Genomic DNA, 24,359 nt, shown 5'->3' on the forward strand with positions numbered 1-24,359 from the left:
CGGTAAAGTCACGTAGTTCGAAATAAAATAAATCACGACGTTTCGATCGCAACACAAGCAATCATCATCAGGTGGGAAAACCACAGCGCTCACGCAGCGCTCCCTTCCCCCTACCCCACCCCTCTCTCCCCTTTCACCTCCCCCCTTTCTTACCTATTTCACCTCTTGCCACGGCAACTCTTGCTGTGGTTTTCCCACCTGATGATGATTGCTTGTGTTGCAACCGAAACGTCGTGATTTTTATTTATTTCCAGCTACGTGACTTTACGGAAAGAACCAAAGAGTATGTAAAATACCATTGAACATGAAAAATGTAAAAATCTTTCCGAAGCCACTGTTTAATGACGCTCTTCTCCTCGTACTGCAACTCAAACTTCATTATTCCGCAATGTCTAAATCTTGGTTGAAGAACCTTAGAGAACTTACTTCTCAGGTGAAGTGTCTGTAAAGTTGCGTGTAAAGTAAAACGCGTATTTTTTTTCTCGTGTGTATATGCTTTGATTAATCCACTTAAAATCTGTCATGTAAAAGGAAGTCACTTTATAAATGCAGGTTTGGAAAGAAAAATAAAGAGTCCAACCAAAAATATATCAACTACCTATATAGTCATACAATAAGATCAAGTTTAAAACTAATGGGATTATGAGTTAATATGATAAATATTTTTAATCACGTTAGACATATACAATTTAGAACACTTATGGCACTTTAAGGCGACAGACCCGAGCAAAGTGCCTAACAAGTGATCACGTGGATCTTTCCGGCTCCTCTGCATTATGAGATGGACCACTTGCTATTTTGTTACTTGATGAATTTAGTATTTGCATTTCATGCATCTTTCAACAGATTTTTTTGTAAATGTGAAATTTGCTCATCGGCAATGGCCACGTTTCCTTAAATGTGCATTTTTTTGTTCATCTATCTTGTGTAGTTAAAATTAAAATCTGTCATTTCAAATGGTATCTTCAATTGTAAAAGTTAAACAATTACACTATAGTGTTTTCATTTCTTCCATCAAGCACATCCATATATAAATGTCAAAACTACAGCTAAAAAGGCTTTGTATTAAGCATTGGCAATTACATTTGGTTAAAAAAATGTCAATTAAAAAATACTGTACTGCTAATTTACAGAATGGAATGGGACTTGGCATATATTGGCAACAATGGCCAGTTCTTAATGCCATTGAAGCAGACAAAATGGAATGGTGCTGGTAAGCTTTACAAAGCTGTAAGAACTCGACATACATGTGCCCTTACAGCCAGTATAAATGACATCCTGGCTAGCACAAGAGGCATCCATGGACGAGCTATGAACTCCAACTGGATAAGCAGACCGATTTTCACGTTAGCCAACATATAACACGCAAACGATCATCAGCGTTCATAGTCACGACTGACCACGCTTGTGCGAGCAGCTCTGCTTAGCCAAAAAAAAATGAAAGCAGGTAACATCTGCTTAAGAAAGTGTACAAAACACCTGTTAATGTCACACAAGAAGAGTCCCACGTATTTGCCAGCGCAAAACGCAGTACAGCCAGGGGACCAGGGTAAGCACAGTGACCGCCGAGCCTCAACTCCACCCACAATACACTTCGATATATCAACAAAACATTTTGACTTTGCTTTTCGATGTAAATGTAAAAAATACAATATTTCATATGCCTGCCTGTGATGATCGATAATAGAACTGCATGGTTAATGTCGACACCCCTACTTGATGGTGTTAGTTTGAGATGAATTAGCTCCACCTGCCAAAAAAGCGAGTTCTCCCTCATGCCAGGGGTGACCCCTACAGCTGCTGAGCGAGCAAATCACAAAGCCTTTGCGACACGGACTCCTTGCTGCTCCTGATGGTGAGACGGTACATCTGTGCGAGGGTGGGGAGTGAGCGAGAGGAACAAAGCAACGTGTCAAATGTGGCGCATTTGCCTTAATCAGGAATTCAGTTCAACCTGGTGAGATCCCAATTACAGGGCAATCCAACAAAAAAGGCAATTGCACAACAACGCATATAGAATGTAGTGTCAAACTAAATATCGTATAGAGTGCAAGCGTATCAGAACTTTGAATAAGGGCAAAAAATACACAAATCAATACGTAGCATATAGACTGAGTAAAAAACTTATCAAACGTATTTCCAAGCAATCGATGCCATTTAAGAGACAATTGAGAGAAAAATAGATGTTACTTGCAAAACACGATGCCAAATTGTTCCAGATTCATGAAGAGCTACTGATGTTAACTCAATTACCAAACCATGCAGATTGGGGCTACAGCCTCTAAACGTAATCGTACTCCAAAGCATGTATGTTGAACTTCTTTTGCACCATACGTAGCCAACAGTGCTAATCACAATAAACACAACCGGGGAAAACATATATGACACAACAAAGCTGGGTGTTTCACAAGAAACACTCATTGCAATACCTACAGAAAACAAACACACACGCAAGAATAACATTCAGTTGTGTGCTCCAGAGCAGTGCTTCTAAACCTCTTTCATTCCACGGCACAAATTCGAGCTTCCTCGATCTTTGTCACGCATTATTCATACTATTAGGTTTTTTCGGTAAAGTCACAGAGGTAAAAAATAAAAGTAAAATAAAAATTAATAAAAGTAAAATAAAAATCACGACGTTTCGGAGGCAACACAAGCTTCCGTCCTAAGGTCGAACAGTCACAGCACGCTTGCTGTATCAAGTACATGATACAGCAAACGTGATTTTTATTTTACTTTTATTAATTTGTATTTAATTGTTATTTTTTACCTACGTGACTTTACCGAAAAAACCTAAGAGTATGGATCCTTGCAGTCACGAAAGCTTCAAATCTAGCGCATTATTTACTCAACTACTTATGTGCGGTGGAGGGAGTTGAGAAGGCCAGGGTGGGGGGCTGACAGCTGTGCCGTACTGAACCAGGGCCAATGGAGGATGGAAGGTCGAGTGTAGCGGGGGAGGGGGTAAGAGGCTGGATCGGCCACTGAATGGCACAGAGAGTTCGTCTGTCCTAGCTTGTGAACAAATGAGGTTCTTTCATTTCCTACAATTCTCAATGAACATGCAGCACACCCGGGACTGCTTGAGAGGAGCACTGCTCTAGAGGAGCCTCTCCAGGTGTAGTGCGTCAAACGCGCGCTATTTACTCAGGAAAGCCACACCGAGTACAAAAAACGTTTTCAGTGGGATTTTGCCGACACCAATTATGTAGTGTGTTGCTAGCCTACCCTGAGGCATTAGCTGCCAGAATGTGTTTAGTACCTCCGACTGCATGTTGGGCTCCAACCGCAAGAGGCAGCCAATCTGTAAGCTTTTGGTGTGGATGATCCCAGCGCTCACGTAGTTGCCGGGGTTAGGGTCCACGCCTTCCAGCAGGGCCATTCCAGAGCCCAGCAGCTGAGTGCACAGCAAAACCACACAGTAACGCACCACCAATCCTGCAGGAACTCGGGAAGAAGCCAACAATAAAACCAAATATCTGTCAATAATGCTGTCCTAAGGAGGATCAATTATATAATAGGCATTTTTTCAGGATATAGCTCGTCTTCATAGTATGCAGCTTCATAGCAGATGGGCAATTGCCTAACAACATCAATCACATAATTTTTACTATTTTTGGCAGTGTTACTAATGAACATTTGAATGTTGTGAGTTATTGTTATTTGGGCTTATGCACCACTGTTATTGCAGTCTCGTACACGAAAGAACATGTGTATTCTGGACTATGCTCTTTATCATAGTTAAGTGGTGATAACATGTGGGGAATTGGAATTTGCTAAAAGTGTTATTGCTCGAGTGGCATTTTACAACTGGAGCTGGGTTATGGGTAAATGCAGCCACAAACCTTGGCTTTGCAGACTTCAGTGTCCATGGAATGCGCTGCTTTAAATATTTTCTGGGCCTCCTGCTGGGGACTGCATCAAAAGAAAATGATGACTGTAACAAAAATATTTTCATTGCGAAGAAGTTGCGATCAATAATATAAACAAGGTCAATATATCCGGTACCGTTAATTAGTAAGCATCATTTAGTGATGAACATTGCCTCTTTAAGACTACCTGCTGAGCTGCTTCCACCGAACGAAGAAGTCTTGAGAGTTCATCTCCGTGGGCTGGAAAAACTTGTTGATCATTATCGGCAACTTGAGGCTAATTTGCTGCACGGATCCACCATGCCTACAGGCAAGAGCAAGAGAAACACGAACGGAAGGGGGAAAAAAAAAACAACAACCGAGTATAAACGTTATTGCATGATGTCCACATTTACACAGTGATTACAATCAGAATCATAAAAACTCGTACAATAATAGTGTAAACATTACTCATAAGAATGAGTAAGACATACATAGTGCAATTCTTACATTAAGGCAATAAGATGAAATTACTTTCAATGTTTAAATTTTTATCGTGTGCAATTGTGATTGTTTGGCCTCAAACAGCAAACGTTTCAAGAGTTCCAAAGCTGAAAAAGACCATCAGTACATTTTTGTGTGTATCTAGGGTATCTAAGCATCCTACAAAAGACAAGATTAATCTATGATCCTTATGGTGGTACCCCGGGGTACCAAATAATACAAAATTGCCGAGGCAATTAAATATTTTATTTCTGGGACACTATTTTTCCCATGGGTGTTACTTAACTCCGCGACTGGGGAACCAATCAATCCGAAATCAGTGGTGCTACTCCGCGATGTCGAAACGCAGCGAGGACGATTTCGCTGAAACCCTGAACGTAGTGCATCGTGTACAGCGCGAGATGAGTCGATTGCCTCATCGCCGACCATCAACAGACTAAAATGACTGCATCACGGACATTATTCGAGAGCCGGGGTACTATGGAACCCCGGGGTACTATGGAACCCCGGGGTACCGCCATAAGGTTCCTATGACCAACTGAGTTACTTAATTGGCAATCAATTCCTGCTTTAGTTTAGGCCAGGTGTGGAGATCCTATGACCTATGAAGCAGATGATATTTCAGTAATTTCAAATAGCCGACATCCACATGAGTCCTACCACTTAGAAATGTCTGCAAACAATACATAAACAATTATATATCCATCACTTCCAGCATCTTAGCTGCATATCTATAACAAAAATTCAAACCAACATCAACCCATAAGTGAGTGTACATGTGTGGTAAATGCGAGCCCTAATAGTTTTTAACGTTCTAAGTGGACAACGCTAAGGTATGTGTTAAAGTGCAGAACGCCAAAGGTAGAAGATTTGAGAGTCCTGTTGGACCGTAAGTACAAGGTCCCTTACCCCCGGTTTAAGTAGAGTGGCTCGTCTGAGCTGATGGTGCATTTAGTGAAGGAGTTGCATGTGGGATGAGAATCGCTCACCACAGCTGCAGAGTGAGGCCAGGCGCCTCTGTGAAGTCGCCGATGCATTCGACGCGAAGCAGCTGCTGTACCTGGGCACCGGCATCCACCTGGGGCTGCACGGCCTTCTGGGTAATTATCAGCTGTAGGTCTCCACAGTCAAGGATGTAGCAGGGCCGGAGTGATGCACGCAGGTGCGTGTGCCACTGTCTCAACATTTACCGTGGCCTCAAAGTGAACCTAGCCTGGCACAAGTACCGTAGTGATGTCACCGCCACATAGTGGTGACTGTTGTTGTAGCCACTGCCAACACTGGGAACATCCACCTCCTGAGAAGTTGCACTGTGTATTGCCAAGTGAATGAAGTGGACATTGATATCCATACATAAGAAAATGTGCTAAATTTCTGAAAGGAATGTTCCCCATTTTTGGTGCACAAGATGTACCCTAACATATTGCGGTTTCTGGAACCACACAATAAACAACAAAGTACCGTATTTCAATATATAGCCCAGAGACTTATTTCTATACTCATTAATATACATATATAGCTTCGATCTTGATTTGAAGCTTTCGTGACTGCAGGAATCCATACTCTTTGGTTCTTTCGGTAAAGTCACGTAGGTAGAAAAATAAAATAAATAAAGAACCAAAGAGCATATATAGCGTGTTGATGTTAACCTGGATTCAGCTCACTGCTTTACTTTATTAGGCAGATAAGATTTTGTATAAACATATACAAATGTATTTCATATCAGGCAGATATATGGAGCATGTCATGCATTTGTATGACACAGCTTGGCATGCTGGTACAGGTTAAGGGACATTCTATTCATGTGTATTACAATTGAATCAGGACATTCAGTTACTTTTCAAAATGTCAAATTTGATTCCAAGAACACAGGATGAGATGTTACTATCCTTTGTGCAAGCACTTCCAAGAGTTCATGAACAGTGAGCCTGGTGAAATTTGGGGAGCGCATCGTCAGTAGTGTAATTACTGTCATTGTACTTGGGTGCACGTGGTTTTTAAAGAATTGGAAATAACTATAAGTCACTATAGCACTGTCTGCGAGGAATATTCTACAAAAAAAAAAAACTTGTGCAGCCAAGCCTATGCGCGGTTTCAAGGTTCAGCCTAAAATTAACTAAATGGCGACAGAAACGAGTCAGCCCAGTTTACAATTCAGGTGGGGCAAAAGTTGGAATGCAAGAGAAAGTTGGTAAGCCTGGACTTGATCAGGGGCAGGGAGTCAACAGCACCGATTGCCAAATGGCATCAAGGAATTCCAAAGTACAGGGGCCACAGAGGATACACAGCGATCTCCGCAGCGCTAAGGTTGACTTGCGGCTTTGACAGAAGACTGGAAGAGAGAGCAAGTGCAGTAGTGCTGTGGGGCGCCGTGGTGGCAAGATGTTAACTACCCCGCCTGGCATACAGTGAGGTCGTGGATTCGATCCTCACCCTGACGCCCGTATGTTTGGAGTTTGCATGTGCGTCTCTCCTCATGGTCGTGTTGTTTCTCCAGGCCTTCCCGTTTTTGCCTCCACATTTAGAGACATGCGTTCAGAGTATTTGACTGCTATAGATTGGCATGCGATAAGCCGCCACTTTGTAAAGCTATCATTTGTGGCCAGGACACTTCTGAAAAAGAGCTACATAGCTCAACGGGCATTACCTGGTAAAATAAAAAGTAATTTTTATTTTTATTTTAGTGAGATGAGAGGCGATCAGTAGGCATGGGTGAGTCCGTAGAGGATCTTAGTGATGACATTCTCGCAGTTAATCCAGGACTCTAATTTAGGAGCTGGTGGAGAGATTTAAGTATAGGTAGGGATGATGTGGCATAATGTTCGAACACGCTTTAAATTATATTGCAATGATGATCACCTACTAATAGACCAAGATGCATACAATGAGGAATGTGGGCATAAATAAACCTGACACATTCCAAAGCAGCCAACTCGTGTTCAGAAAACCCACACTGCCTCAGTGTCTGAGAAATGTTCAAGTGGTTGAATTGTACCTGGTTTTATACATGCACAGCATATAAATCGCTTAATTACAGCAACAGGTAATATTTAACCATGCAAATATTATAAATGCATGCTAGCAAATTCATTGATTGAAAAAGGATATTTGCTTGCAGGTCTCCTGGGTATGCGATGGTGGGAGTGAAGTTCTGGAACTGGCTGGAGGTCTTGTTTCCATAAAACAGACACACCTGGCCTGCACGGTTCATTCACACAGAGTGCACAGTGCACCATCGTCATTAAGTCGTTGACACAGGGTGGGATGCAATGCGAGTGACTGAAACTCGGCGAGAAATGGACGTGCACAAACACACCGACGTTCTGGTGGTACTCGGACTTCACGCCAATCTGAAGAAAGCTATTTTCATACAGGACACCATTGTTCTTGCAGACAAACCTGCAAAAAAAAGAGCGTGGAAGGGACGCGATGACAAATCACAATGAAATAAATGCATTTGCTTAGTCTCTTCATATGAAGAGGCGGCGATGAATCATTCCAATTATATTCGATTTGTTTATTTGTTTCAGTTGGGGCTCTGAAGAGCAGAAATTCGGTCATGATGACCGCACAGTGCGCCCTTCTCCTCTTGCAAAGGCTGATGATGCGTTTCACATTAAAGGTGAGCATGTATGGTATGAGGCTTATCCTCCCCTTTGTGGGAGGAGAGGTTTCAATACACGTGTAATTAAATGTACACAGTATGCCTATGTGTTTCTATATTGTGTAACACATTGCTTTCCTTGTTAATGTCATAAAACACGTTGAAGCATTTTTCCCTCCTGCACCAGATTTTTGCACCGTAAGAAAGAACACTCATTTAAATTGAGCGCCAAATTGACCTCAACGAAATAATAGCAACTACATGAATCACTAAATGTTTTAGTACTGTCAGTGGACCAGTACAGACAGGTGCTCATGAATGACGGTGCATTATATCTCATACAATGTTGGTTAAACTGTACGTGGGCTGTCCATAATAAAAATGTCAAAATGACTGACTTTGTTATGGATGACAAATGGGCCACTGTGTTAAAATTAATTAGATACTTAAATTTAAACATAACACTACAATTTGCTTGGAAGCAGATCTCTTACAAAAACATATCTGTGTCAAATTGCAATAACGACAACACTACGCATACCGTCAACGCTGCAACTAATACAATCGTTATCACAGGAACGTGCAACGTTTGCCAACACGTTCAAAACCATCTTGCAATGAATGACAACCTACCGATGGCCCACGACACATAGCCAATGTGAAAACGTGAACACAAACATAAAACCCCACACTTTTTCAAAGCGGCCAACCCCTGCCCATAAAATACACACGTTGCCTTGGCAGCTGAAAATCGTCCCAAGCGCGTCGCACAGCTCACCTAAGAAAGTTCTCCTCGATGTCAGGCACTGCCCCGGCCTGGGAGCCCGCGGCATCTGCAAAAATGTCCACCAGTAGGGAGCCGCCGCCACTGCCGCCACCTGTGGCTGCGCCGCTGTGTCCCGCCAGCCCGGGACCAGAGCCCACCGGCACATGCACGGCTCCAACAGACGGCATGGGCTGCCAAGTACAGGAACGACCGCCAGGAAGCTACAACGATGCTGCGCTTACAAAGCACATCAAATAAGCCTGTCGTCACGTGTCCCGCGGCCTTGTCGGTTCTAGAAGCTTGGTGGGTCGATTTAGGCGACAAAATGGAAAGCTGATAAAAAATATCCTAATTGCTGAATAAGGGGTACTGGAATGGTAGTACTGCATTAGAACTTTGTTTCTGCAAAATGTAGGTTTGGGTTTGAGGTTCCTGGATCCTTCAACATGTTTTTCCCTGCTGCATCCAGCTCCCGTTCTCAGCAGGCCTGACTTTGTAACTCTCGCTTGCTGAAAGTTTATTTTCCGTGACCTTTATTAAACAGGGTAAGGTCACCGAGTTTTGTTTGATATGGTTACACAAACGCCCTGTTTGTAGTTCATAAATAAAACTTTTTGTTTTGCTTTCTATTGGCTTTACAGGGTTGCATTAAAATATCTCCTCTTGCCAAGAAGGTCTTGGCACTCTTTTAGTTTGTGAACACACATACAGTTTGCTTTTAAACATGAACTGGACTTGAAGGATGAGTGCATTCCTTTCAGACCACTTTTTTTACCAATGCTCCCAACTATACAGTGCCACCTTGCTGTCAGAGCACAAGCACGTTTATTGAAAGCTCAAGGAGGCCGGGTGGTTCAAGGGGTCAGAGAACTGAGCTGGCATCGTTAAGACCCTAGGGTTTGCAATGAAGAAACTGCCAGCGGTTAAACCGGGTTATCAAGCCTGGCGAGTTAATGGTCACCAAGAAGCCATCACATAAACTGGGTTCTGCAAATAAATTGGCTCAATTCCAGCTCTGCAAGCAAGTACATTTATGAACGCGCAACTCTTACAATCTATCTTATCATGTGTGCAAATTAAAATATCAGTCGGTCACGCAACAATCATTACTCAGAGTCCCAAAAAAAACACACACTTTTGTATTGAACAACGGTGAAGGCGAATGAAGAGGTTCTAGCCGAGATTTGGGCAGCGACGGTGCCAAGCGGTAGGTCGGTCGTACCGGTTTCAGGGAGCTGGGTGGTGCCGTGCCTTCAGAGCCTCCGTTGACCTCCGACCCCGAGGGTTTCTTGGCATCGTCGGGCTCGGTGATGGAGGTGCCCCTTTTCTTGCGCAGCTTCGTCAAGATGGAGGACTCGCGCTCGGGGAAAGGTGGCATCTCTTCCAGAACAGTCGCCTGTGTCACCAGGAGCGGAGCAACACAACATTTTTAGTTTACTGTGCTCCCCAGCCAGCGGGAACGCTGCTTTTCAACTGGGGTGACGCTGTGGCATAGTTGCATTATAACTTATTTCTTTAGAACTGCTTTTGTTGTCCTTCCCCTGCACCTCCGATTAGCACGGTTGGCTATGTACAGTGCAAAAGAAGTAAAACAACACGTAAATTTGGTGATCTATGTTCGATTCCTAGCCATGGCTAGGGCAGATGGCGGGTGATATCTGATCCAGTCCTGCCTACCCCCCCCCCCAACCGCATCACCAGCCTGCACTGACAACAAGCGAAGCGATCAGGGTAGGCTGACTCGCATCGTATGAGGAGGCCTTCCTACAGCAGGTGGATTGACAATGGGATATAATGACGATAGTATCACCAGAATAACAAGAAATAAAAACGAAGGACAAAAAATGCACCGCACAAATCCTTAAAACTGTCTAATGGCAGAAAAATACACCGGTTAATATTTTTGACAAATGCTTTTCTTCTTCATTAGATAAACACAAGGTGACCTTTTGATTTAAAGCTTTCGTGACTGCAGAGATTCATATTCTTGGTTCCTTCAGTAAAGTCACGTAGAAGGGAAAAAATAAAATAATATAAATATAAAACAATAAAAATGATCATATTTATATTCTTTTATTATTTCCCTTCTACGTGACTTTACTGAAAGAACCAAGAATACAAGGTGACCTATTAATTTTGCTTTAAGCAGTGTGCATCAAACTTGGTGAGGTTATTTTTTTTTATTTGTGCTTGTGCATCAATGCCATGCGGTCATTTGTTACATTTACACGTATTATTTGCATTGCTATTTAATTAATATCATGGTCTCCTCTTGTTCAAGTAAAAAAAAAACTTCCCTGTTGGCTGTCTTATCTGGATACCATCCTAAACCTAAAAACTGGATAACAGTGCATGCCCAACTGGTTCGATCCAGAGTGAAAGAACCAAGTGTGAGGTGGGTGATACTGGTTGGTGTTGTGTGTGAAGTATGTGCAAAATACAGAATTGAGTAGAAACAAACCCACTGGTTTTGCGTGGCACATTCTTTTATGTTTGTGCAAAAATAATTCTTGACACGTACACGGGCACTCGGACGTACTTTGCAAACTCACTAAAACTGGCTGTTCGGAAGCCACCTTCAGAGTGGTGTATTTAGATGAATGCGTGTGAACCTCTTCGGAATCAGCATATTTAGTTATACTGGAGGAATCCGATGAGCCATGAAGCTCTTTTTCACGGATGTCCAGTAGGGGTGGGTCAGAACGTTACAAACAATTAAAAAACACGATCAAGTGCAAAGTATAGAAAAGGGTAAACAAATCACTTAAAACAATATACAAATAAAACTCAACTAATTTTTTCATCTTACTAGGTAAAGCCCACTGAGCTATTAAGATTCTTTTTCAGAAGCAACTTGGCCACAAATGATAGCTCAACAAAGTGGATCATCTTTGCACACCAGAGCAGCTGGAAATGGAGCTACTGCAGATTCATTTAACATGTGGATCATTACAGCAAGGTGCAATTGCAATAAGCTAACAGTAATCATCGTGAAGACACCTATGCTTTTCGTGTCATCGATAGAAGTTTGAAACTTTGTTCATGAGAAAGCAATGTTTAAGCAACAGTCAAAGTTGATCAAATGATATCACTGCAGTGTCAATATTAAAGCATCTGTCAGTGGATGCCATTGCAATTAGAGTACACTTGACTGTGATTTGAAAGTCTTTTTTTCGAAGTTTCAAACTCATTACGGACAGCCTCACACACACAGCCTAGATATGAACCAAAAAGAGCTTAATCTGTCGTTTCTAAGTTACACCATCCTCTTATAGTAAGTGGCACGACACTATGTCTCAATAACGATGAACATACAGCATACGGTACAATGTACTCACGGTTAAAAGGATCCATAGTCTTAAGCCAGACTATACATGGTGTGGGGAGTGTGGGGTCTCAGGTTGGCATAGGCTCTGGTGGGACAAATAAAAAGGGGCCTCCGATCCAATTTCAATCCCTCCCCACCCCTTTAATCATAGCTCGGTGACTGGGCTGCACCGGCAAGTGCCCCCCCACCCCACCCCACCCCACCCCGTGCAGGTGCACCACCTGCACGCTCGGAGGGGCTCTCACCAGGACGTCGGTGCTGGCGACGTTGCTCAGGGTGAGGTACTCCACCGCGCGCTGCTGCAGCTCTGCGTCCGCGTTGCACAGCTGGTTGTCACTCCGCAGCACCTGCTGCACGCTGCTGCGGATCTCGGGGAAGAGGTTGATGAACTTGACGTAGGTGGACAGCAGCAGAGCACGTGTGGACGCGCTGCACAAGTGGAACTTGGAGTGCAGCAGGTTGAACTGCACTATCGGGCTGCAGGCATCAGGACAGGGTAAAACCGATGATTATCCAAGGGTCTTAATTAAACTGCAGCAGCAACAACTTGTCAATGTGGCCGAATGAATGATGTTTGAATTGATGATGTATATCGATAAGCAGCAGAGGTGTTGGCATCACCTGGAGCGAGGGTCTCCCGCGATGAGGTTGCCAAATTCACCCAACACGTACCCGCCCACTTTCACCATGTTCTCGTGGCACGACGGTGCTTGCAGGGCCTCAAACAAGCAACAATAAACATGTTACTACTTAATTACCGTTATGATTCGACAAACTATTAATCTATTTCGAACATAATGCGTGACATTAATTGCTTATTTATATAATTTGCGCTTAAACGATCCACTTTTGTCCAAGAAGCAGCTCTTTTGAGAGCTCAAGCGAGGCACATGGGGTCAACACAAACATACGCACGCTTCTCACCTCAAAAACGGTCTTGGCGGCGTAGCCCTGCACCTCGTCGTTATTAACGACGATGTGGATGACACGGTACCACACCTCCTCGCTCACGTAGTCGCCCGCCACGCGGATCAAGTTGAGCACCGTGTCCACGTACCACGTGTAGTCCACCGCGTATTTCTCCGCCAAGATCGCCACCTTCAGTACCTGCATTCGTCAACCCGGCAAGGCAAACCAACGTCGCAAGTAGGCCTCGGCAAGGTAAGGTAAAAGTTAAAAGGTAAAAACAACGAGCCTATTTTTACCCTACCTTTTACCTTACCACAATACAATCACTCTACCCTACCTTTTACCCTTTAGCAGGTAAGGTAAAAGGTAAAAAGCAACGAGCCTACCTTTACCCTACCCTTTAACTTACCCCTTGGCATGTCGACATCTTTACCCTTTACCCTTTTACCCAGTAAAAAGGGTAAATTACCTTACCTTGCCGAGGCCTAGTCACAAGCACAGCTTCAAACCTCACGGCCATGTCCAGATGGGCCGCAGAGGTGGTATGCAAATTTTAGAATGTAAAAAAAACACGAGCCATGATACCACACACAATGGCTTCTTTGATTAAATAAATACATTTTTAATTATTGATATTGGTTTCTGTATGAGGTTAATGAAGGGAAAAGAGGTTAAGCCCTCATCACAGCCATCTTTTCATCATTATTTTATTATTATTTATAGGGTACCTCCCATACCGTGTATCAGGAGGTGCCACAACAAAAGGGTATTTGAGATATTTTCCGAGGAATACATGGAGTGCAGACTAAATATAACGTCCAAAAACACGACTGATTCCCAACTTGCGGTTAGTGGACGGACCACTGTTGGTCTGCAAGGCCGTGGGAAGAAGTCTGCGCAACTATTGCAGACACTCCAATTTAGACTCGTTTTAATTTAGAAAAATCGATTATTAGTACATGGTGGCCCACGGGTCCAGCGAGGTTGAGAACCACTGGTATAGACAATATACACAACAAACGGAGAACAAACTAAATTGGAAATCTAAACTGTGCTTGATACAACTCTTTGAAGCATGACCTTCAAAGTACAAGGAAGAGACGTGGGTGCGCAGCGTACCATCTCCTCGCGGATGGAGTAGTCGGCGGTCTCCAGGTAGCCCAGCATCTCAGAGACGACCTGCTGCGCGTTGGTGCGGTCGCACATGCCGTACAGCAGGTCCACGGCTCGCTGGCGCACGCTCACGTCCCGCTCCGTCTAGCGGTACACGGGTTACATGCGGGAGCACGCCTTCAGAAACGTATTCAGCATGAACGAATTTGCGCTGCATGTCGCTCGGTCGGTTGGGATTGCTCGTCGAGTTAAATAATTACAAAAAATTTTTAATTAAACAAATTCTCGATTTGTAATTACACCCCGCACCTCCAACTCGCACGGTTGGCTATGTACGGTGCGAAAGAAGTTCAACATACATAATACATAAAGCCGTTTTCAGATTTTTTTTTATGTTATTCAATACAAAACACTTTTAAATGTATGTTTTGCCATGCAGCTCATTATAAAAAGTGTCAAAAAGCATGATGACCATAAACGATGACCATTTAACAATACATTTACAAAGTAGCAGCTACCATTGTTGGAAAAGCCAAACAAATACCGGGCAAACATGAGAATCATAATACCCAAAAGATGCACTGCGTCTTTCATCTATAGCTGAAAGCTGCTTATTGTATTATTCTATATAGATTTGCAGCGCTTTTGTCAATTGATTTCTGAATTAAGGCTGCCCTAAACCATCTCTATAATGGGGTTGTTTACCCATAGCTCACCACACTTGGTCAGTAGAGGTTGGTGAAGGGGGGAATGTAACTCGTCGATTTGCCGGGTTCGTCGAACAGAGTGCCAACTACTGCGCACATTTATTTTCTACGCAGCATCGATAATATGGCATTGAATTGTGCACATGTGCCACACCTTGAGGGCAGTGATGACTGTCTCCTGGTGCTTCTTGACAGCTTCGTGCGAGAACTCGGAGCTGGCGAGCAGGCACAACCCCTCCAAGGCCAGGTAGCGCAGGTTGGTCTCACGGTGCTGCAGGAACTGGCCCAGTTGATTGCAGGCGCGCACCAGCAGGTTTGGCTCACTGTGCACACAAAGTTTATCTTTAGAAATGTGCTGATCGACGAATTAGCTCTGCGCCTTGAAATCAGACTTGCGGTTTTGTGACATTAATACGAGAAATTGATATTCTTAGGTTTTTTCGGTAAAGTCACGTAGGTAAAAAATTAAAATTAATAAAAGTAAAATTAAAATAAAATCACGACGTTTCGGAGGCAACACAAGCTTCCGTCTTCAGGTGGAACAGTCACAGCACGATAGCTGTATCAAGGAAATTGAGTTCAACAGCAAGGCAGTCGGCACAAGATAGTACATGTTAGGTTTTGACCTCTAGCAATTTTGGTCCAACTGTTTTGAAACACATGCCTGCCTTGTCTAGCCTTTGCTCCCTCATCTTAACAAGAACTGGCATGTCAAATGTATTTATAAACACACTTAGTCAAACAAGAATTTTGGAAACTCTTGGGCAACATCACTATCCTATTGGATTTCAATTGGCTTCATCACAAACTACTCAATTATGTTAGCTGCATGATCAAACCATGCTGTAGTCATGACAGGCACAGTATATAACATTGGCATGGATGACGGCAATTTCATGATGATGATAGCAATGATGACGCCGATGATGACGATGATGATTATAATAATGGTGATGATGATGATAATAATGGTAATGATGACAATGAAGGTTGAAACGCACCTATCCTGGTGGATGATGAGGTTGATGGCCTCGAAGAGTACGGCATTCTTGGCATTCGAATGTTGCACCTTCTTGGACTTGGGTGGCTCCTGGGCCTTGTTGAGGATACTCTCCAGACACTCGTTCAATCGACCGCGCACGGTCGTTTCCTCTGGTTGCCAGCAACAAAGTATTAGATTATTATAATAAACGATTTCAACATGGTCCTATTGTTTCTTTACAGTGCTGCCAATACCATATAGCAACCCATCAACATATTATAACATAGTGCTTGCTTAATGAAATGTTATTGGATGATACTGGTCTGGAAGCAAATAGAATTATAAGTAAAATATTATTATTTAATGTGAAAACACAAAACTGTATATATGTTATTTCACTGTGCGTCACCAAGCTTCAAAGACCCGAAAAAAACGTGATCGCTCAACATCAGAGGAGTTATGCTATAGCCCTTGAGAAAAGCTCTAAGAGATTACATTAAAACATTCAGTCACACACTTTCAATTTTGCAAGATGATTTTTCAGATGCGCTAAGCTCTAACACAATGTGCTTTAAAAACGAAATCTGGAATGCTTATTCCTATAAAATAAATGTACTTATCGTTCACATTATTAAAATATTTTCAGTCCACACATTTTTGCTTACCAGGCAGCGGGAAACACTGCAAGAGCCTGAGCAACTTGACGGAAAGCCATGGTGCTTGAACATAGTAATACGTGTAATCCTGTAGGTCTGTGTAAGCAGCTGTCACAACCTGATGGCACAAATAAACACACTATTAATGGTAGGGTGACGAGAAGCAATCGTATAGGTCTGCACAGTGCTACCAGCTCCAGCTATAGGACAGCAATGTTTCATGAAACATTAAAGGTAACAACAGAGCTAACTTTGATGTGCCTCAATAGCAAGCAGCTGCACCGTTTTAAAAGAAACATTCTCTTGGCAAGACCACAAACCTATATTATTAATTTAATCGATATTGGCAGTGAACTGCAGGGAACAGGTTAGTCTTAATATATGTTTACTATAATCTCAGTTTAGGTGTCACATAGCGTTTTAGACAAGGTACAAATCAGATAAATTAGTTCTTATGTGAAAATGCCCCCGATCTCCCGTAGATATCAGAAGTTCAGTCAGGCTCAGCCTGGATAGTGTTTGGATGGGCGACCACCATGCATCATGTGTTTTGGCTGCAGGGATATATGGTTTTGGTTGGCAAACGATAGTACGTAAAAATCCACTATTGTACAATACTTCTATGCTCTTACTTTCACATAACCACACGGACCAGCTTCAAGTATGATCAAATGGCCCACACAGTGTTGGGAGGCACCTATCCAACAGCGAACTGGCAAAAAGCTATACATGTACATCCGAATATAAATCCCATTCCATATCGTTGTTACGTTGCCTCCCCCTGTAACGATACGGTTACCCGTTTGCATGAACACAAGCACAGGGACACCTGTCGGCAGACCCACCCTGCTGAGGCGCGACACAGCCAGGGAGACACTGCCGCGGTACTCATCAGGGCTCTTCTGTGCGAGCGCCGTGATGAGGCTCGCCGCCGCCGTAGCCACCCCCTGCCACCAGCACACACGCGGCCGCACAAGGGGCCAACGCCACGTAAGTCGTGAACACGCTCAGCCACCACTGCTCATCGCTAGCACTTGCTGTGGAGGCCTGTGAAAACCATCTCGGTGGTACACTAATAAATGTAATGCCAAGCACGTAATGATGCATTGACTAATTCGAGGTTGAACGATATTTTCCAGCCGACCGAGAAATTAGCGTGTTCTGGCAGGCTACGTGACGTGATGAAGCATGCAGACGTTGTGACATCACACAGCATCCTGACATCGTAAAGTCTGTACGTGCGCCCACTAATCTCGACTTCTTGTGTTCAGGTCTCTCATCTCTATCCTGTTTTTTCATCTCACTAATCTGCAACATGTCTCAGCGAGCTATATCTCTCGGCGGGCCATAGCCGGGCGTACCACTCCAACAGCCTTTGTGGGCCACATCTGGGTTGAGTGCCTCCAAATGAAGAACAATTAATTGATTAAATTTGATTTCTACACCCGAGATACATCAATTGAATCATACAGTTCGATATAAGCAACAGAAAGATGGGATAATACAAACGAGGCAGGATCAAAATTTGACCAAAAATAATTTATTCTTAAACTGAATTATAACCCCCAAATCGTGAACAATGCAATCAATCACTGGGGAGAGTGAATCACTAAATGCCTACTTAATACAATGCATTACTTCGTAATCTTAGAAGCATGCGACTCAATTAAACAAATGATCAACATATAACAAAAGGATGTAATGCGGATCCAAGCTGTTTCAAGAGTCAAACAACGCTTTGGAGTCTAGCATGAGCAAAGAGTCTTACCATGTGCTGGTCATTGAGGAGGTGGATGACACGTGATGCCCAGTCACCTTGCGGCACGAGCTCAGGGGAGCCCCGAATCAAACGGAGCAGGCACAGCGCAGCACTCTGCTTCACACCGTGCATCGTGTCCCTGCACATTGCCATATCAGACATTCTTTTTTATCAAGTTGCAATTTTCTTTAGATAAGTAATTAAAGTGGACGATACCCATAAAAGTTAAATGTACATGTTTCAAACCAGACTAATTCGAACTTCATCTAAAAAGTATTTATGCAGTCTAAGACACTGCACACAACTCTATCTCGATCCTCATAGCCACCCAATCGCATCAGTCACAACATGTTACGGTAATAGGACATTATTATTTTCATGTTGTTGCAGCACCGCTGAGGTGGTGTAATTAAATCGGCTCATGTGCCAGGAGCTAGATGGATTATTGCTTCGCAAGACTGACAAGAGATGGTGACGGTTTTGGAAGGTCTTCATCCAGCAGCGGAAAGATCATCGCTGATGATGACCTTGACGAAGAAAGAGGACTCACGCAGAGATGAGCAGCTTTGGGATTTCAGCAGCCAGCGCTTCGGCCATCTCTCGGCTGCCCACGTTGGCGATGCAGTGCAGAGCCAGGCAGATGCTTACGGGGTTGCGGCTCATCAGATCATTCTTCAGGGCATTATTGATCAACCTGATCAACTCGCTGTTCGAGTTCACGAGCACCGAGATGAATAGGTAGCCCTACAAAAACGCATTTTGTTAGATACAATAATGTCCTGTCGTAGATCGGGTTTTCAGCTGTTGATGGAAAGGATGAGCGCAAGAAGACGAAGGCGCACCCAGTCGCCCCCGCTCCACCACAAATTCTGTTTAGATGGCCATTGTAAATCAGACCATTTTTTAGGTTTTTCATAAACTTTTTACAAGGAAGTAGTCCTGACAGGAGATTAATTTGCACCCTCTGAATAGTGCTGCTGTGTGCACTAATGGATGTAGATACAGGCATTGCAAATAAAATGTACTATAATCGTGCAAGCAACAAATCAAATTCTCACTTTACAGCAACAACAGGGGGGCTTAACGTCTTCAGAGTTCAAGTAAGTTAAACACGACAGGACAAACATCTGCTTTAATTTTTCATAAGTAAAACCAACAGGTTTCTACCACGCAAAATGTCTTTCTAAATGACAAATGCCTTTCTCTCTTCATTTTTCAACACTGCTTCTAACAGTTTTAAAAGTACAGCTGTGTAAATTCCTGCATTGCTGACGTTCTATGTCACATGTCGGAAACGTACAAAGGTTATTTTTTTTTACAAGGAAATATACATTAAAGCAAGTCATTAACGCAAAGGGGTGTACATATCTCGCGTGTTAATGCATAGCCAGACACCTTGGCTGTAACCATTTTCTTCAGAAATGTAACTTCCGTCTTGTATTTTAAATCCAATATGAACACTTGCTAGTTACAGGAAAATTCCATTTACAATATAAACGAATGAGAATAAAACTTGAATAAAATTAGTTTCTAAAATCATAGCTCATCGTAGAAAACAATCCCTGACTTACAATCTGCTTTTCGGTGTACTTGTTCGAGCTGAGCAAGTTAACGGCCTCCATGTGGCCAAAGTCGATGTCGTGTCCCAGTAGAAATATGAAGAGCAGTTTGCACACATATTTCTTCTTGCTGTAACCGTCCAATGGCTTGTCTCCTGCTCAAGGATAAAGGGGGGGGAAACCCCCCGCACAAACTTTGTTGGCAGATCAATAGAGAAGGGGGGCTCTCAAACATGCCAGGAGCAAGTGGTGTTTATTTTTAGTGCTATTCCAAACGGTGGACATATGGGTGGCTGTTGGGAATGCTTATCAACCACTATGCCTACGTTCAATAAAAATAACCAAGAGGCCACGTGATGACAGTTTCCCCTATTGACGACACATTTTTTTTCCAGGCTTGCAAAAACAAGACTAGTTCAGAGAAACTTGAATACAAGGGTAAACAGAAAAAGGACAAAGCAGGACTCGTGCACTGCTTCCCGTTGCAAATGTTTATCTCTTCCTGAGAAAAGAATAGTTGCTGAGCAACTTTTTAAGCAACGGTAGTGACAGACACGTACGTATACGGCATCTTTGACTTCGGAGTATGTAAAAACACTCACCCTTAAACTTAGATCTTATATTTGCAAGTTCCTTATTGATCCTTTTTATTTCGGCTTCTTTGCTTTTGCCTGAAAATAAACAATCCACAAAGAGAGAGGAAATCCCATTCATTTCCAAACTAAAATACTAATAAGACACAGTACGCCACAAAAATTGACAATTACACATTACGTAACGGACGAGACGTTTTCAGATAATTGAACGCAAAACTGCACTTGGGAGGCAAGATGTGTTTAAACATGCCCCTGCATCACCAGAGCCCTGTAAGGTGTAAGTTGGCTCATTAAGCATCTCAGCTTCGTTTGATCTCACTAGAAGTGAAAGTGCTTTAGAAGGCACGTTAGCAGATAAAATGGGTCAATGTCACTTACAGTCTCCGGGTTTCCATAAAGAAGAGGAACAGCGAGGTGTATCCCAATCAAACTGTATTCACATACACCCAGTGAGTTGAGTGCCTTTTAATTACTACTACAAGCTCCTCAAATCTTGGAACTCAATTTTAACCCACTTCCCAATGTGGTATCGACAGCAAACTTGGTATACTTATGTCATACTCATGACAATACTATATTATATCATAAAAATTCAACAATATATATTTTTAAACATTAATTTTTATATGGCATGTTTCGGCTTAGGTCTAATTGTCCACGGTCAACTAACGTTGGCTGTAATTGCCCACGGTCCCTTATGTTATGCCCCACGCTTTTATTTTCAGTCAATTACAACTACATGTCAGGAAATATAAAAGCATATAATGCAAAATACTTGAACAGAATTTTTTGACTTTTTTGTACGTTTAATAAAAGCGTGTTAATTTTTTTTTCTAACACCAAATTATTTATCTTTAACGGCCATTTTCAATTCGGTTTCAATTTTTCGTATGGAGCTTATCTCAGCATACACTCATTTTCACCGCACACACAACGAATGCATTTTATTCGACAAAATATGAAGTAGCCGTAAATTAGTCCGCTCTCCATCAACATTTCTAACGGAATGGACTGGGCCCTTTTTTATCAACATAAAGCAGCTGGAAAAGCAGGGTTATCGTTAGTTGTGCCACAATTCGGTTAAGAGTTGTGATATTAACTCGGGAAAGGCGGCTCTGTGTGAAACTAAAGCCAAGAATTCGGCCGTGATTACCGTAATGGATCAGTGGTACGTGTAAATGGCAGGGGTTCTATCGATTTGAGATGGGTTAATTAAAAATGATGTTTGGGTCAGGCTTAGGTTAGGACCTAACCTCATTTACAAGACGACAACAATTCGCCAATTAGTCTGGGGGTAACAACACCACTTACATTTTGGCTTCTTCAACGGGGCCAGTGTTACGTTTAGGACTAAAATCTCACTTAATTTAGGACCAGAAACCCGACTCCAAGCTTGGCCTAAACGTCTACTACATTTAGCTGCGTCAACCAAAGTGTAGCAGAAGCAGCAGGCAAAGGGTGAAGTCAAAACCACGGCCCCCAACTTCAACAGCCTCCCAATGGCCCTCCACTGCATGATAGGAAGTTGGTCCGTGTAGTTGGTGGGTGGTGATGGTGGTTGGTGGTGGTTGGTGGGTGGTGATGGTGGTTGGTGGGTGGTGATGGTGGTGGGTGGTGATGGTGGTTGGTGATGGTAGTGGTGGTGGGTGGTGATGGTGGTTAGTGGGTGGTGATGGTGGTGGGTGGTGATCGCGGTCGTGTCAAGCCGCGTTGAGGAGGTTTTTTTTGTTCTTAAACATTCATTTACGAACACGAGAAGACGAACGTGGCCTAGACTTTCCTCCACATCTCTCCCCACGAACACTTTGGTGGCTGCTGGTGGTGGTTGTGGCTGGTGGTGGTTGTGGCTGGTGGTGGTTGTGGCTGCTGCCGCTGCTGGTGGTTGTGGCTGCTGGTGGTTGTGGTTGCTCGTGGTTGTGGCTGGTGGTGGTGGTTGTGGCTGGTGGTGGTGGTTGTAGCTGGTGGTGGTTGTGGCTGGTGGTGGTGGTTGTGGCTGGTGGTGGTGGTTGTGGCTGCTGGTGGTGGTTGTGGCTGCTGGTGGTGGTTGTGGCTGCTGGTGGTTGTGGCTGCTGCTGGTGGTTGTGGTTGCTGGTGGTTGTGGCTGGTGGTGGTGGTTGCTGGTGGCTGTGGTTGCTGGTGGTTGTGGCTGCTGCTGGTGGTTGATGGTGGTTGTGGTTGCTGGCGGTTGTGGCTGCTGGTGGTGGTTGTGGCTGGTGGTGGTTCTGGTTGCTGGTGGTTCTGGTTGCTGGTGGTTGTGGTTGCTGGTGGTGGTTGTGGCTGCTGGTGGTGGTTGTGGCTGCTGGTGGTGGTTGTGGCTGCTGGTGGTGGTTGTGGCTGCTGGTGGTGGTTGTGGCTGCTGGTGGTTGTGACTGCTGGTGGTTGTGGCTGCTGGTGGTTGTGGCTGCTGGTGGTTGTGGCTGCTGGTGGTGGTGGTTGTGGCTGCTGGTGGTGGTGGTTGTGGCTGCTGGTGGTGGTGGTTGTGGCTGCTGGTTGTGGCTGCTGGTGGTGGTGGTTGCTGGTGGTGGTGGTTGCTGCTGGTGGTGGCTGCTGCTGATGGTGGTGGTTGTGGTGGTGGCAGCAAAAGTAAAAGCCCCCCCCGTCACAAAAGGACTGGGCCGCTTGGCTTCGGCACAAAAACCCCACCACGCCCCGCGCACAAAGACAAAGATGCCCCGTGTAGCCCCCGACAAGGCTGCTGGGGGGCAAGTGCCCTTAGCGAGGAAGCCGCCACCACCACCACCAGCTATGAAGGGCCGCACACCGTGACACACACCGTGACACACGGTGGGGGACCTGGTGGCGGCCAGCGACACCACGCCCCGACCGCCTTTGTCTTCCCCGGTGGCGATGTGTTTACGACACACCGCACCAGCTAATCATTTAATGCTGAGTCGACCTAGAAGGGGAGGGCCCAGGACCGGTTCAGATAAATCGTCGACCTGGTGATGATGCCCGTGACCGTAGCGCTGACCGCTACATTACCAGCTCCCCCACGGATGAAACACAAGTCAGTCACAGCCAACAACATCCTCGTGATAAGACGATCCAAAGCTCCTCGTTGACACCGACAACACCGACAACAACGACAGCAACAACAGCAACAACACAAAGCCAGACTCACAATTCCTAATGTCGGATATGAAGACGGCGAGCCCTCGCATGCCGTCCCCCTTGGACACGGCAGGCATCTCGGATTCGTCGCTTGCGCCGAGCCTGGCTCCCTTGCAACCACGGCCGAGACTTCGAAAAACACCCCGAGTCGAGGCCTTCCTCCCTCCTTCCTTCCCTCTCTCTCTGCTCCTCCTCCTCCTCTTCCACCAACACCACCACCACCACCAACCACTCACCACCCCCACGGGTGGCGCACGGACCGTCGGAGATTCGTCTATGCCGGACGAACGTGGCTTGGCTCTTGCAACAGTCAGCCTTGTCCTCCTCCCCCTCCTCCTACCACCCACCAAACCCACCACCACCTCTTTCTCCTCCTCGTGTTTCTGTCACAACGCTCCGTCGGTATCTTCTTCTTCTTGAGACGACGGTGGTTGCTTTGGTGGTTGTTGGTGTGCGGGGGTGGAGGTTTCCACGTCGCAGACGCAAGCGACGTAAGCGAAGTGGTCAATGGTGAAGTGGGAGGGGAGAGAGATGTGTCGTGCAGGGGCGGGTGGAGGGGATGCCCGAATGAGTCCGCCTCCAGCTCCTCCTCCTCCCTTCCCCTCCTCCCCTGCTGCTGCTGCTGATGATGATGCTGCTGTGGTGGTGGTGTCGGGGGCTTGGCTGGAAGTGATGAGGAGTTGTACACCGCTAGCTGCCAGTGCTATTCAGTGGCCTAAAATGAAATGTTTCGCTCCGGATGATCGCTGCAAAGTATGACCTGTGTTTTGATTTAGTGTGCTGATCTTAAAGGTGCATTGAAAAATTATAATACTCCGATTGATGCTCCTGCTGTTGTGGAGTGACTCATGCAGCCAGCTATGGCTGCAGGGTTTTGGTAGTACATGTTGTTTGTCGTTTATTGTGAAGATTCC

General features: G+C 44.5%; 1 protein-coding gene across 1 annotated transcript; it reads right to left on the reverse strand.

The window, feature by feature from the left end:
* Window positions 1–525: 525 nt before the first annotated feature.
* LOC144933852 (AP-2 complex subunit alpha-2-like) lies at window positions 526–23,970 on the reverse strand. The gene is made up of 22 exons (XM_078859065.1): window positions 23,456–23,970; window positions 20,341–20,409; window positions 19,751–19,893; window positions 18,730–18,923; window positions 18,189–18,318; window positions 17,266–17,367; window positions 16,430–16,538; window positions 15,784–15,934; window positions 14,937–15,105; window positions 14,082–14,219; window positions 12,978–13,160; window positions 12,675–12,772; window positions 12,299–12,530; window positions 9,948–10,121; window positions 8,738–8,916; window positions 7,672–7,754; window positions 7,463–7,553; window positions 5,345–5,467; window positions 4,060–4,176; window positions 3,846–3,915; window positions 3,263–3,397; window positions 526–1,869 (listed from the first exon to the last, which is right to left on the reverse strand). Exons 1-22 carry the CDS (start codon window positions 23,520–23,522, stop codon window positions 1,792–1,794), a joined length of 2,835 nt encoding a protein of 944 aa, XP_078715191.1. The 5' UTR covers window positions 23,523–23,970; the 3' UTR covers window positions 526–1,791.
* Between the last annotated feature and the right edge of the window lie 389 nt (window positions 23,971–24,359).

This window comes from Lampetra fluviatilis, chromosome 8, assembly GCF_964198595.1.
Source record: "Lampetra fluviatilis chromosome 8, kcLamFluv1.1, whole genome shotgun sequence".
Taxonomy (NCBI): domain Eukaryota; kingdom Metazoa; phylum Chordata; class Hyperoartia; order Petromyzontiformes; family Petromyzontidae; genus Lampetra; species Lampetra fluviatilis.